This window comes from Rhinichthys klamathensis, unplaced genomic scaffold, assembly GCF_029890125.1.
Source record: "Rhinichthys klamathensis goyatoka isolate OS25496 unplaced genomic scaffold, OSU_Roscu_1.1 h1tg000088l_1, whole genome shotgun sequence".
NCBI classification, from domain to species: Eukaryota; Metazoa; Chordata; class Actinopteri; order Cypriniformes; family Leuciscidae; genus Rhinichthys; species Rhinichthys klamathensis.
The window spans coordinates 1,033,754-1,049,526 of NW_026606628.1; the positions used below are offsets into that span (position 1 = coordinate 1,033,754).

Consider the following 15,773-nt stretch of genomic DNA (forward strand, 5'->3'; position numbering starts at 1 on the left):
ATGACAGACAACTAAATAGCCATGAGTATTTTATATTAATAACCGTCTTTCATATTTGTGATTGAAACTCTGAATATTTTGAATTGTGTGGCTAATTGCTTTTTAAATGAGTTACTGATGTATTAATGACAGAGTTATTATATAGAGTAATTGCTATAATTATTATAATGTCCCTGTAAACTAATCATTATTGAAAATCCTTGAGGGCTTGCTCTCTAATGTTGTAATCCTTCTTGTCACAGAAAACACTATAAAAAAGTCCGGACCAGCACCATCACAATCCAAAAGAACTACCGCGCTCACTTCTGGAGACAAGCTTTCCTGCGCTTCCGCTCTGCTGCCGTGGTCCTCCAGAAACACCTCCGCGGACAGATCGCTCGGCAACTCTGTCGCCAGCTCTTGGAGGAAAAACAGAGGAGAGAAGAGGAGGAGAGAATCAGAAGAGAGGAAGAAGAGAGGAGACGTCTAGAGGAGCTGAGGAGACTTGAGGAAGAGAGACGAAGACAAGAGGAGGAAAGGAAGAGAGAGGAGGAGGAGAGACAGAGGCTTCAAGAAGAGGAGGAACGGGAGGCTTTAAGGATACAGCAGGAAGAGGAAGAGTTGAACAGGAGGCAGGAAGAACTCAAGAGCAAACAGATACTGGAGGACAGAGAGGCAGGGCACAGCAGGTAAAACACAATCTGGGCAAATGTTTGAATTTTAATTTAGGTCAACCAAAATCTGTGTTGGCTGTGCTCTTAATCTACTCTGTCTAAAAGGATTCTCTCCTGTTTTTTTCTCATATTAGGAGTTTAGTGGGGAAAAATCATCACAACCACAAGGTATTATTTCTATTAGATTTGATTTTATATTCCTATGGGAGAGATTTCAAATCTGGAAAGGATATATCTCTTGTATTTGGCCTAATTCTCTGTCTTTTACAGAAAGTCTTTGGCAATTACATGATACTGTTCTATATGGGTCAAAAAGGCCTCTTGAAAACCTTAAGTAGGTTGTAACTAACATGCTTCACTGCTTATTAATATTTATATGATTCAAACCATTTATATTTATAATAATTATATTATATATTTGTTTTGTTATAAATTAGATTTAACACCATATATATATCACAAACAAAATATCAGATAATCTGACATTTTTAGGACATTGCGAAGTTAGTTCAGGTCATGTGGTGCAACTCCCAAAAAATGTAGTGATATTTATGGATCAAATGAATTATTTCTAAAACATTTTTTAGAAAACTTTTTACCTTGAAAAATATATTTTAAAACTTTTTGAAAATAATAAAGATGTCTACACCAGCATGTGTGTAACACATAAGGAAACAAAATATAGTCACACTACATGACATTAAATTGAAACAAGTTTTTCAAACTTGTTTTAAAATTGATTTTCAAAATATTTTTTATAGCTTATCATGAATACTCTTATATGTCATTGACCCATATACCAGAATGCTTACCATATTCATGTACCGTGATGTTTACATAATACCAAAACGAGTTCCATGGAATAAAAATGCTGAATGGACAGAATGAACTGTATATTACTGGTGTATATCATCACTATCCCTCCACCATATTCCAGAAGGACGTGTCCCACAGCCTGTGTCAGTACTCATCTGAAGAGGAGAGTCGTCAGATGGAGGAGATTCTGCGGTTGGAGCGAGAGATTGAGCGGCTGCAGAGACAGAGAGACGAAGGGGTGTCCTTGCTAAACGACGGCTCCAGAGACGATCTGCAGCAGAAGAGGGACGCCGAGATCTACCGCCTGGAGAAAGAGGCTTCACGTGTGGCTACGGAGTTCCTGGAGATGCTGGACTTCGGAGGCTTGGAGCAGTCGCTCTCCAGCGAGGAGAACCTTCACGACCCCTCTGAGACAACCGCGCCTCTGGCCGAGGAGGAGGTGGACGAAGGCTTCCACGCGGACGACGAGTGTATTCCCCTCCGGGACTTCCCTCCCCCGCCTGCCATGCCTCAGGACAAAGAGATTCTCTCCAGTCTTCCGCCTCCACCGCCCGCCTTTGCCGAAGGTCTTATGGCCACTACCTCACCTGCGCGGATGGAGCGGCCGAAATCCAATTCCTCCATCAAACAAAACAGACTTTCAGACATTCCCCCGCCTCCATCTTCAGCTCCACCCCCACCTCCACCTTTAGCTCCACCCCCTCCCCCACCTGTACCGGCACCAACCAAAGAAGACTATGGATTGGTGTATAAAAACAGGAAGGTGTTAACAGAGATTGTGCTGCCGGTGGAGGAGACCAGCTTCAGTATTGTGCCCGACACGGAGTCAGACTATGACCAAGAGGAGTTTGAGGAGGCATTGGGAAGCTGTGGGGATGCAGGAAGTACAAATGATGGACACCTCACTGATGAGGAAGTGCTACGCAAATCTTCCTGTACCTACAACAGCACAGACTCCTTTAGGGGAAGCTCAGACTCAGTGAGTGCAGTCTTTTCACACTTAAACAGAAAACTGGAAATCACACACAATTTTAAAGGGATAGCCCTCCCAAAAATCACCCTCATGTCGTTCTAAAGCTGTATGAATTGCTTGCTTCTGTAGAACATGAAATAAGATATTTTGAAGAATAATGGTAACTAAACGTTTTGGTTCCCATTGACTTCCATTGTATGGACAAAAAATACCATGGAAGTCCATAGAAACCAAAACTGTTTAGTTACCGACATTCTTCAAAATGTCTTCTTTTATGTTCCACAGAAGAAAGTAAGTCATACAGGTTTGGAATTGGATAATGGTGATTAAATGATGGGGTGAACTAACTAGTTAATGGGTTGTCTGGAAAACTAATCAACTAGTTGATCTTGAAGTTTGAATAATTAGGCTGATTGAGGATCATGACCAGATCAGATGAGTTTCATATGGGCCGTTCATGGCTAACATAATAAAAAAAATCAGTGTTTTAAGCATTTTATATCACAAAATGGTCATTGTTCTCACAATGAATGGAGACCTACACTGTAAAGAATATCTCTAGATTTACGGTACAAAAACGACAGCTTTTGTTGAAATTCAGCGTAATAAATGCGATGACAATGTTTTGGTATTGCGGAATGGTATATTGCTGTATGTATATTTTATAACTTATAACTATAAATTTGCCTTAAAATGTACTGATGACCACCATAATAATACAAGTGATAAAACAAAAAACACAAGATGAATCAGAAGTCATAGTAAGTGGCCTGTCCATAAAACATGGCCAATGCTCATGTATATAGACGTTGCACAGGGTCATACACACAGGCAAAACACCATGACACTAAAACAATGCAACAACTAATAACAGAAAATGTAACATTAGGGCATTTTGTGTTTCATTTCCTGTTATTTAGTTACCAAGAACAAAAATAAGAAGAAATTTATAAGAAATGTCATCATATGTGATGTCACACATGGACTTCTGAGAATGTCCTTTTACTTTTTCTCATTGTAATTCATATGGTAATTTAGACATTTTTTACTTGCCAAAACCATAAATTTGACACCATTTTACTGTAAAATTACATAATGTATAATGTTAAACCATTTATTGCTTTTAGCCGTATATATTGTAAGGTCAGAGTTAAGTAATTAAGTTCTCTTTGATGTTGAGTCAGTCTACTTTATTACAAAGTCACTGCTTGGGTTGCCATAGAGGCGGTGCTTTAAAGGGCATGACTTTAGAGACAACATCTCAGTATGTTTACAGTTTCATCACATTGTCAGCACATCACAACCCTCTTGGAGAATTCACATCTATTAATTCATCCCACTTAAAGGACTGCTGCTAAAAAATATGGATCTTAACCAACCAGTATGGACAACTAGTTGACCTACAGACCCATCCGTTGTTTGTTGTAGTGTTTCTACTCAGTTGCGGTTTCAGCTGGTCAACCTGAGAGTTTCACTGCATACTTCCATTAACAGTCACTAAACATTTGCATAAAGTTTGCTAATCTTTGGTCACTGTCACTGTCACTCACGTCGCCTGTCATTTAAAAATGAGCGACTTCCAGTTGAATTTTCACTGCAAAGTGTGAACGCCTTGTAAGGAATTTGGCATGAAAGGAATATACATTTCGTCATGTTTATACTGTACAGTTCAGTGTCAGGGTAGTGAGATCCGGTATTGCTTAAAGCAAAACAGAAACACTCAGCACGTTGCCGTAATTCTTTTTATCGTTGCAATTCTTTTTCTCGGATCAGGTGCATATGATTTGGTATATTTATTAAGTCTTTGTCCCTCAGGGTATTCCCAGAATGTGGAACTATTAGCCAATGCCTGTCACAACTGCTCCAAACACAGTCCTGCAACAGCTTGAATGTTGACTCTCAGAGAATATTTGAACACAGAAACTTGATTCGGGTTATGTTTGGGTGTAATATGAAACTTGACATGACAGTTAACAATGGGAGCACATTTACTGATGTCATGCTCTTTTTGTTTGTATTAACTAGTAGCATTAGACAGTGAAATGCAGATGTCCTACCGCAGCAAACACAAAGTGCTCGGTTACAGAGTAAAGAAGAGACATTTTAGTAAAAACATGCAAATGTTTTTAAAAGAAGTTATGCTCCACAAAAGGCTGCGTTTAGTTAAGCAAAACATAGTAATATTGTGAAATATTAATACCATTTAAAAGAACTGTTTTCTATTTTAGTATTTTTTTAAATGGCATTTATTCCTGATGGCAAGGCTGAATTTTCAGTGTCTTCAGTGTCACATGATCCTTCAGAAATCGATGTTGATAATAATAATATTATCTTAGTATTATCAATGTAAAATTATCAACATTATTATTAGTTGTGCTGCTTTATATATTTTGTGGAACCATTTCAAGATGTTTTAATGAAATTTAATGAAATGCCTTACTGTCACTTTTATTAATTTAATCCATCCTTGCTGAATTAAAGTATATATTTTTTTCATAAAAAAAAAACAGACCACAAACTTTTGAACTGTACATTTGAAAGCCCTTTATTGACTCTTTTTTTTTTTCTCAGTTCATGGACAGCAATGATGAGAACGATGGATATGTGGACACAGATGAGGAGGTGTCAAACGGTAGAGTGCATCTGCTTAATGGAAGTGGACCTCCTTATTTCCACAGCTACCTGTACATGAAAAGTGAGTGTTTCTTACCATTTACTTGCTTATTGTTTAGCTTATGTCTATACCAATTAATAATATTGCTCAAACTGAACATTTTTAATGGATAGACTGTAGTGAAAGATTAATATTTTGTTGTTCTGTTTCTTATTTTTCATCTTAAAGGTGGGCTGATGATCCCGTGGCGCAGGCGCTGGTGTGTTTTAAAAGACGAGACCTTCATGTGGTTCAGGGCAAAGCAGGACTCTCTCAAGTCAGGCTGGCTGTACAAGAAAGGTGGAGGGATGTCCACTCTGTCCCGCAGGAACTGGAAGATGCGCTGGTTCGTCCTTCGAGACTCTAAACTCATGTATTTCGAGAACGACAGTGAGGAGAAACTGAAGGGAACCATCGACATCAGAGCTGCCAAGTAAGAACTCTGTGCGCGATGTAAATGACAATACTTAACTGCTGCAACTGGCTGTCTGCCTAGTGTTTACCAGCAAAAGACCAATTGACCAGTCCAGTGTCCACCACTACTGTTGCATTTGTAAGTTCATAGACTGATAGTCTGTGGTGTTTCACGTAGGGAGATTGTGGACAACCATGAGAAGGAGAATGCGCTGAATATCGTGACCGAGGACAGGACTTACCAGATCTATGCAGAATCCCCCGAGGATGCAAGGTACATTTCAAAATCTGTATTTATTTTAGGCCAGTGTGCCTGACTAATAGAGTTTCTTCAGTGCGTGTTAACTTTCATATTCATCTGTTGTGCCCCCTTGTGGTGTAATATAACTCATTTCATATTGTCGTCTAAAACCTAACATGGTCTAATGCTTCCTGTCTGCATGCTTGTGTTGCAGTGGCTGGTTCAACGTGCTGAGCCGCGTCCACAGTGCCACTCCAGAACAGCTTCTGCAGATGCAGCACGAGCAGGCCAACCCCAAGAACGCAGTTGTGAGTGTTCACACTAATCTAACACTTTCAGCACCTTTATTTGTCATAGAATATGGTATTTATATGTCATTTTTATGATATTTCATCCTCAGGGAACACTGGATGTTGGGCTTATCGACTCTGTATGTGCTTCCGACAATCCAGACAGGTAATGCATGATATCACGAGTGTTGAGCCTATAGCATTATTCCAGAAACAGAATATTTTCAGTCCCACTTTATATTAAGGGTCTTTAACTACTATGAACTAACATTTAGATTAATCATTTGATGCAATGCACTTATTGTGTACATACATGTTTTTACATTGTACTGTTTTTACATTGCATTGCACCCTTCCCTTACCCCTTAACCCACCCTTACACGTAACCATACCATCAAACCTGTCCCTAAACTTACCCGTATCACATCTCAATAGCAGCAAAAGTGTACCGAACAATTTATTTTATATAAGTACATAGTAGTTTAAGACACCTAATATAAAGTGTGACCATATTTTTTATATCGTCCATATTGCATGCATTTAATGTATTAATTGGGAACATTTAATTTTGTTTTAAATAGTATTTGTGATAATGGTTAAGTGCTGTACTCATAAGATTTTTTTTCCCTCAGGCCAAACTCATTTGTTATAATCACTGCTAATCGCGTGATCCATTGCAACACTGACACACCAGAGGAAATGCACCACTGGATCGGCCTCCTCCAGAAGCCTAAAGGAGACTCGAAAATAGACGGCCAGGAGTTCATAGTGAGGGGTGAGTCAGACCGGTCTGTACAGGGTTTACCAGCACTGTACTTGCTACATCATTGTGGTCATGATGAATCATTCAGCAAAACGGATGCTATTTGTCTCCTTTATACACTACTGTTTAAAACTTTGGGATCACTTAAGATTTTTGAAAGAAAGAAATGAATACTTTTATTCTGCAAGGATCCAAAGTGACAAAAATCTTTTTCAACAATATGAATGCCCTTACTATAAAAAAAATGTCTTTTTAACTTTTTGTACATCAAAAATTGATCACGGTTTCTGTTCTCAACATTGATAATAATAAGAAATTATTTTTAAGCAGCAAAACAGCATATTAGAGTGATTTCTGAAGGATCATGTGACACTGAAGACTGGAGGAATGATGCTGAAAATTCAGCTTTGACATCACAGGAATAAAATACATTTTAAAATATTATTTAAAAAAGCATTTAAATTCTATTTATATATTTTAGTTATATATTTTATCATATTTTTGATCAAATAAATGCAGCCAACATGCAAAATGCAGCTTTCAAAAACAAAAAAGTCTTACTGACCAAATGTTTGAATGGTAGTGTATACTGTACATTTGTGTAAAAAACAATTCTGTAAACAATGAATCATGGTGCTAACTTTCGCTATGTGTTTCTATATACTTTTTTTAAAATGCACCAGCAAAAAATCCACTTTTTCAACTTTTTGTTCTTTGGTTTGCAAATATACAGTACATGTTTAAATGAAAATTGCATTTTGTGTTAATTCTCTCTATTTTTGTAATATACTATAGATATCTGTAGATTTCAGTTGTTATATTATTAAAATACCTAATAAAATGAATGTCAACTCCATTATATTTTCCTTTTTTGAAATGATAAACTAATCTATAACTATTGACTATTCATTAAATCATAATTTTATAGTCACTAAAATACACACTTTTAATCTTAATCTTCTCATACTCTAGTCTAAGTGATTGTAATTTCTTCCTCCCTCAATTTTTCCATAAGGTTGGCTGCATAAAGAGATGAAGTCCAGTGGGAAGAGCACGTCTCTCAAGCTGAAGAAACGTTGGTTTGTTCTGACTAACAACTCACTGGATTATTATAAATCATCAGAGCGCAGTGCCTCCAAACTGGGAACACTGGTGCTCAACAGCCTTTGCTCGGTTGTTCAGCCTGATGAAAAAGTCTACAAGGAGACAGGTGAGAGAACAAGGTTTCTGATTTTTCTGAGTTCTTTGAATTTTCGTTAGACAATTTCCAATGCCACCGGTTGTCCACAGGTTACTGGAACATAATAATCCATGGGAGAAAGCATTCTTACCGTCTCTACACCAAACTGCTGAATGAAGCCATGAGATGGGCTTCAGCCATTCAGGTGGCCATCGACAACAAAGTTCCCATAGAAACACCTACCCAGCAACTCATCCGAGATATCAAGGTACATTCACCCTAAAATATCGAATTGAATTCATGGTCCCTTGTAGAGTGAGGTTTTTCATCTTATTAACAATCGTGTTTCAGTTGTGGAAGCCGATACCTCTGAAGCCCCGGCAATCCCTCAGGGTCAAAAACTGTAGTGTTAAGTGAGGTACACGGATGAGTGTGCTGTTCACTCAGACTGTTTTCTCTTGTTTTTTCTAACTTCATTCTGTTTTTGTTTGATTATTTCTGAGTGCTTTCGTTCTACATCTATGCAGGATATTTTCCTATAGTGATTTTGAATTGTTAACGGTGTACTCAGTCATTTTGGTTTATGATGTGCTGGACACCATACTGACACCTAGTGGCGTGGAGGCTCAAAAGAAAAGTTCAGTTACCAGTGCCATTGTAAAAGTGTGTTTAATATTCAATGGCAGTTATGATGATCAATTTATTTCTTGAGAAAAAATGTACAGTGACAGGTGAATCTCGGTTATAAAGTGAGTAGTATTCACTTGAGTGCAGCTTTATTCTGCTAGAAATCCAGATAACACCAGATTTTGATAACTAGTTTTAAATGTCAGTTATGCTAGCTAGTTGAGACTGCTAGCTAGTTGAGATCCACCTTTTCAGCTAGTCGACCTGAGGTGGTTAATTATGTTGAGGTTGTAATTTAAGCTTGAACTGGTTTACCACCTTTGACTGGTACAACCTAGTTTATCAAGCATGGCGAAAACGGCAAAACTCAAAAACCTTTTGTGTCGCTTTTGTGTGCTGTGTTTCCACCTGCAGTGATCTGTGGATGTACATTGTGTTATATGAGTACATCAAAGCCCTAATGCCATTGTTGTTGTTGATGGTGGTGCAGGAGAGCAGTCTTAATGTGGAGGCTGTGGAGCAGATGTACTGGAGGAACCCCATCCTGAGATACACACAGCACCCGCTGCACTCGCCGCTGCTGCCTCTACCATACGGAGAGGTCAATGTCAACTGTGAGTCTCTCCTTTACACTGATCCATTCCTGTGTTTCCTTATTTTATTTATTAAATGTCTTTAGTTGTAGACAATCTGTGTTATTGTTGACTCAAACTTAAAATATTGCTGTTTGAGCTGCATTCCTGTAGCTCATAAACTAATTAAAGCATCTGCAAAATGTATAAATGCAAGTTTAAATTTTAAATGAAATAAAGGTCAAATAAAATAAAATATAAATATTAGATGAAAAACTTTAGAAATGGATGTCTTGTCAACTAACTTCAAAAAATTATTAAAATTACTAAAACTGAAATAAAAATAAGTTAAAACTTATAGAAATATTTAAAAAAGACAAAAGAGATTATACAATTACTATAACTTAAAATTAAAATTATTATATACTATAATAGTATATAAATAGTTTTAAAATAACACTGTAGACAATACTACTTCTATTGTTAGTATTACTATTGTTAAATTCATGTGCTGGCTTTTTTTTACAATTTGTGACATGCTGTTGATTACCACAGAAAAAGTTTTTTTTTTTTTTTGTCTATGAACAAAAAATATACACATATATACACATATATATATACACACATATAGCCTATACACATTCCAGAAATTTCATGCAAAAGACTGTTTTAAAACACTTACATTAATACATACAAATAAAAATTCTACAGTGTGACCAATTAATTTTAAAATATTAAAATGACAAATATTAAAAAAGTAATTTTGGATAGAATTTTTCATATATGTATTTTTTAAATAAAATAAATTGCAAGTTTTTCATTGAAGGGCATAAAAGATGCATGTATAGTAATTATCCAAGAATTTAGAAAAATGCTTAATATGTTTTTTTTTTTATTATATCATTGCATGTTTTACAAACTGATAGACAAAAGTATTTTCTGTGGGAATTGACAGCAGGCCGTTTAATAGAGCTTAACATTTATTAAAACCTAGACCCGTTAAATATTCGATTCAAACCGCAGTCTCCTGTTCACACGGTTCATATATTTTGACCCTATTGTTGGATTGTTGTTGATTAATTTGTTCAGTGACGCACATTTTTACCATTTGAACTTTGGATTTGTGTGATGATGGATTTAATCCCTTTGTCTGTGTCTGTGTCTCTTTCTCCATCTGTCTCCTCTTCCTGTAGTGCAAAAGGAGAAAGGCTACACCAGCCTGCAAGACGAGGCGGTCAAGATCTTTAACTCATTACAGGAGATGGAAGCTGTGTCAGACCCAATGCCCATCATTCAAGGCATCTTACAGACATGTCAAGATCTGCGGCCGCTCAGAGATGAAGTCTACTGTCAGCTGATCAAACAAACCAATCACGTGCCTCAGCCCAACAGCCCCGCCAACCGGTCACACTGGCATCTGCTCACCTGCATGAGCTGCACCTTTCTGCCCAGCCGTGGCATCCTCAGATACCTCAGATTCCACCTGAAAAGGTGTTGTAGCTAGTCCTTGAAAATGACATGATACTTTCATACTGTTAAATAATAGATGTCATTTTCCAATGAAATTTAGTGTTCTAATATACATACAGTATATTAAGGTTTGTGATGCACTTTGAGAAGAAAATTGAGGAAATGGTAGAAATAACATTCTGGCCTAAGCCTTTGTACCTCAGCCAAAATAATCAAATTCATTGCATCCTCCTAAAAATCACTTTGCACTACTTGCTATTTGGTGTATCTGTTTAATAACAAAAGGATCTCAAAAATTTAGTTTTTTACCTTAAGGACATTCTGACCACATCATATTTTGTATTTGGTGACATTAATATTTGCTGATATCGATCACTTCTTAGGATAAAGGAGCTGTTCCCTGGAACAGAAATTGAGATGTTTGCTGTGTTCATTGGCGAGTCGCTGAAGAAGACAAAAGCGCGGGAGTTTGTGCCTTCACAAGACGAGATTATCGCCCTCCTGAACAGACGGGAGATGACGACGACGGTTTACTGCCATGGTGGAGGTTCCTGCAAGATTTCGATCAACTCTCACACTACAGCAGGAGAGGTGAGGGATGCTAACAGCCTGCAAAGCACAGCCAAACTGCAAAAACACTGCAATGCAATGACCTAGTGTTTTAAGAGAGTAATTAGATATTAGTTGATTCAGAATTAAACCACTGTAACTGTAACACAAGTATAAAACAAACGGTGATAAAACATTTTTGGCTCTGGCAATTGATGGGGAAAAGTCTTCCTGTGCCTTACAACGACCTGAAAACAGTGTGGATGAACAAATATTCCTCTTAATCAGGATTGCGTGTGTATCTTTATGGTGTAATATTCTGATGGTGAAGTGTTTCATTTCTTTTCTGTGTGTAGGTGGTAGAGAAACTGATCCGAGGCTTGGCTATGGAGGACAGCAGGAACATGTTTGCTTTGTTCGAGCACAACAGCACGATCGACCGGGCCGTGGAGAGCAGGGTGATTGTGGCCGATGTGCTGGCCAAGTTTGAGAGGTAAAATTACACCTCAAATTTGCTGCACCTATTCACTCAGAAATTAAACTCAGTTCCTACAAAACACTGCCAAGCGTATGTGTCATCACTTAGTTATTAAAGCAGTAATGCATTAATAACATCCATAAAACCAATGTGAAATAATGTATTTAAAGAAGTATCACACAAAAATGAGTGTTTGTTGTGGTGGTTGTTTCTCAGGCTGGCAGGAAGTGAGGTGGAGGAAGACGGCCCATGGAAGCTGTACTTCAAACTGTATTGTTTCTTAGATGTGGAGAGCATGCCCAAGGAAGGAGTGGAGTTTGTCTTCATGTTTGAGCAGGTCAGTTATTTATAGTTTCACTTTTTGCCTCTGTTCTGTTCAAACTAATTGAGGAGGTGTGTGTAATACCTGGAGAAACTACCTAAACTAACTAATGTTGACCTTTTATCATCTCAAAGGCAGATTTAGATTTTTTTTTTTATGTTTTCAGTTTAAATTTAGTTTAAATGTTTAGTTTTTATTTTCTTTTGTTATTGACAAAAAATTAAGTTTATCTTATAGTTGAAGAAAGTCTAATATTTATTTTATTTTTATTTCAGCTTTATGAGAAACATTCTTAAACATTCCTAAATCAAGATATATTAAATTGAGAAGCAAATGACACAAGATATTATCTTATTTTCTTAGAAATGTATCAAATTAGGTGAGTTTGTGCTTAAAACAACCAGAGCTGGGTAGATTACTTACAAATTGTAGTCGTTTACTGATTCAAAATTACATGACAAAAATTGTCGTAAGGGATGTAATTTATTAAATTACACATTTAAGATAATATAATCTGACTTCTTTTTGATTACTTTTAGATTACTTTTGACCAAACTCGTTTATCACATTGATTTGAATAGGATAATCTTGTACCATATTGATATAAAAATATAAAGAGAAAGAAAATATATTCCATTCTTTGTTGTCAACAACATGAAATGCATTACACATTACATTACATCAGGGTTTCCCAGACTGGGGTTTGTGATGGAACTGCAGGGGGTTTGTGAGTTCAATTTAAAAGTACTTAATTTTTCCAATCTGATTATGTAATCCAGATTATGATTATGTAATCAGTTACTACCCAGCACTGAAAACAACCTGCCAGTGGAATAAAAAAAAATTAAGCCGTAAACTTTAATTAAGATTATTTTTCTTAATCCATTGGCAGATATCTTTTTCTTTTTTTGAAGCACAAACCCAACCCCATTTTGTTATACATATTTCAAAAAAGTTAGATGTGAGTTTTGTTCTCATTCATCTCTCCAGGCTCATGAAAGTTTAATAAGCGGTCACTTTCCTGCCCACGAGGACACCCTTCAGCACCTGGCTGCTTTACGTCTGCAGTACCTGTCTGGGGATGTGTCTCGGGTGAACTGGAGCTTGGACAACGTCTACCCCACTGGCCGTCTGCGCAACCGCATACTTCAGTTCACCAAAGTAGGAGGAGCAGCTGGACCGGGACAGACCCTAGAAAGGAGGAGGACGAGCTTCCTGGACGGCACGCTGAGGCGTGGACTCAAGACGGGCACTATGAAGAAACAGCGCAGTATGCAGGAGGAACAAATGCTGGAAATGTGGATCAAGGAAGAGACCTCAGCCACCAGGGCCAGTGTTATGGAGAAATGGAGTCGCCTGCATGGTCTGGATCAACACCAAGCCATGCTCAAATATATGAACATCATCAAAGAATGGCCTGGGTATGGATCTACGCTGTTTGATGTGGAGGTAAGCACTTAGGATGACTACAACAAAAGATGACTACAACATGGGTTCGATGGAATATCTTGTAATGCAAAAACGTAACTATACATAAAATTCCCTTAAAATAAAACTTTTATTACTTTTCACACAAGTAATACACAAGACTTATTTTTGCATGATTCCTTGCACAATACTATGCTATGACCTCAGAGCACTTTTAACATAGTGCATGATCTGTACATTTTTACATGTACTTAACATAACCAGCTCCATATTGATGACTTTTTCTTGTAAACTTGCTCGGTAGCTCCCCTGAATCAGCATTGCACTCGTAATGCAAAGTTCTCGGGTACCCATGAAACATGAGTCGCGATAAAAGAGCCGAAAGACTTATAGAAGCAAGCTAAAATGGCATGGTTGCTTCAGCAAATGCATTTTTATCTTATCGTTTGCTTTTATTACCTCTATCAGTTAAGTTTAGTGTAGTAGATGGAACATTATTTTCAAACGTGATAGAGCATTAACCTTTTAGCGCCAGTCACCAGACATTTAATTTCTGAACTTCCAAATTCGCGTTCATCTGTTTTGAGTAAAACTGGATGTGCTTTTAGCGCCACTCATTTCACATTGATTGGACATTTCACTTTGAAAGTGCCACAAAACATGCCATGAAAAAAGCAACGCAATATCATTTAGCTTGTTTTGGGTTGGATGATTACATTTAGTTAAATGGTTTAAAACTCCTCATCAAGCTATCCATTTCTCATTGGCAGTCGTGTCCTAATGGTTAGAGAGTGTGTATAAGTGTGTGTATAAGTAACTTCTAATGTGTGTGCACTAACTTGGATGGGTTAAATGCAGAGGACAAATTCCTAGTATGGGTTACCATACTTGGCCTTCACATCACGGAACTTTATCAACAAATAGATTAGTGCTTTTTTGAGGAAAAATTGATTGGTGTGTGAACGGTGAATGGTGTGTTATGCATTTGCTAAGGTATTCTTAGGATGTTCTGGGTGGTTGCTTTACTGTCTCACACCCAGATAGTATCTGGATCATTTTTCTATAGTCTAATCTGAAATTTGCTGTGATTCTGTGTGCAGTGTAAAGAAGGTGGTTTCCCTCATGACCTCTGGCTGAGCGTGAGTGCCGAGAACGTGTCTGTGTATAAGAGAGGAGAGGTCAAACCTCTGGAGACTTTCCCCTACGAACACATTGTCTTCTTCGGAGCTCCTCTTGCCAGCACATACAAGATCACAGTGGATGGGAGAGACATGTTTTTTGAGACACCTCAGGTAATCAAATGTCATTTTAAATGGATAGTTCACCCAAAGATGTCATCATTTACTCATTCACATGTCGTTCCAAAGCCATAAGACTTCATCTTCAAAACACAAAGGAAGATATTTTTATTGAAACCTGAGAAATTCGTTCATAAAAGTTCATTACACCAAAATGTTGATGCTTCATAAAGTTCATGAAGACATAGTAAACTACATCTATGAATCAAGTTTTTTCATTTTAATCCAAGTTTTCTGAATTGTATAACTGTATAAACAGCTTTAATGTAGACTTTTATTCACATATAAACATTGATCAACACATCAAATATGGTAAACAGAATCTCAAACGTACTTGCTTGATGCGCGAGAACCAATGATGTTTGTTTTTGCCTGTTATGCAGTGTGTTTGAACTTCCGTTAACCATATTTAATGCGCTGTATGCATGTAGTTGATTCATAATAATTGCTTCATGAGCATTTTGAATCTTCAAAGTTTGGTTTTCAAAGATAAGTCATGAGTTTTGGCGCAAATAATGATGACAGAATCCTGTAAGAATACATAATCAACATATAATTGAATAGAAGTGTTCACTGTGTATAAACTGTGGCTTGTTTCAGGTTGGAGAGATCACCAAAATAATGAAAGCCTACATCAACATGATAGTTAAGAAGCGATGCAGCGTCAGATCAGTGGCCAGCTTTGGGAGCAACTGGATCAGGTGATGAGTACTGACCAACCACAGTCAAGACGCTAGAGATTTCCTTCTCATTGATGGAAAAAAGAGCTTAACAGCGGGGTTGCGGATTGGCGAATATAAGACGATGATACAGGAACCAGTGAGAAGACAAACATCATTTAAAAATCTGCATATGTGTAGACAACCACCCCTCTAATAACGTATCATATTTAATGATTAATATACAGTTATGTGGAGTGGGATTTTGGACCAATGAGATTTCAACAGAATGTCCTGTAAATCATCACAGTTGAGTTTAGCACTTGTTCCTTTATCCCATCACGTCCGGTTAGTACGTGGTGCAATGCTAGTTAACCAGCAAATGTT

At 37.4% G+C, this 15,773-nt stretch overlaps 1 protein-coding gene across 1 annotated transcript in view; it reads left to right on the forward strand.

The window, feature by feature from the left end:
• myo10l3 (myosin X, like 3) overlaps window positions 1-15,572 on the forward strand; it is a 74,951-nt gene extending 59,379 nt beyond the window's left edge. The window contains exons 22-40 of the mRNA XM_056251716.1: window positions 243-668; window positions 788-821; window positions 1,594-2,448; window positions 5,014-5,137; window positions 5,285-5,528; window positions 5,688-5,783; window positions 5,965-6,058; window positions 6,151-6,206; window positions 6,673-6,815; window positions 7,819-8,013; window positions 8,094-8,251; window positions 9,101-9,224; window positions 10,376-10,673; window positions 11,036-11,243; window positions 11,558-11,694; window positions 11,896-12,016; window positions 12,992-13,450; window positions 14,530-14,721; window positions 15,328-15,572. Of these exons, the coding sequence (XP_056107691.1) occupies window positions 243-668; window positions 788-821; window positions 1,594-2,448; window positions 5,014-5,137; window positions 5,285-5,528; window positions 5,688-5,783; window positions 5,965-6,058; window positions 6,151-6,206; window positions 6,673-6,815; window positions 7,819-8,013; window positions 8,094-8,251; window positions 9,101-9,224; window positions 10,376-10,673; window positions 11,036-11,243; window positions 11,558-11,694; window positions 11,896-12,016; window positions 12,992-13,450; window positions 14,530-14,721; window positions 15,328-15,432 (4,069 nt within the window). The 3' untranslated portion in view covers window positions 15,433-15,572. The remainder of the gene's footprint in view (window positions 1-242; window positions 669-787; window positions 822-1,593; window positions 2,449-5,013; window positions 5,138-5,284; window positions 5,529-5,687; window positions 5,784-5,964; window positions 6,059-6,150; window positions 6,207-6,672; window positions 6,816-7,818; window positions 8,014-8,093; window positions 8,252-9,100; window positions 9,225-10,375; window positions 10,674-11,035; window positions 11,244-11,557; window positions 11,695-11,895; window positions 12,017-12,991; window positions 13,451-14,529; window positions 14,722-15,327) is intronic.
• The last annotated feature ends 201 nt before the right edge of the window (window positions 15,573-15,773 follow it).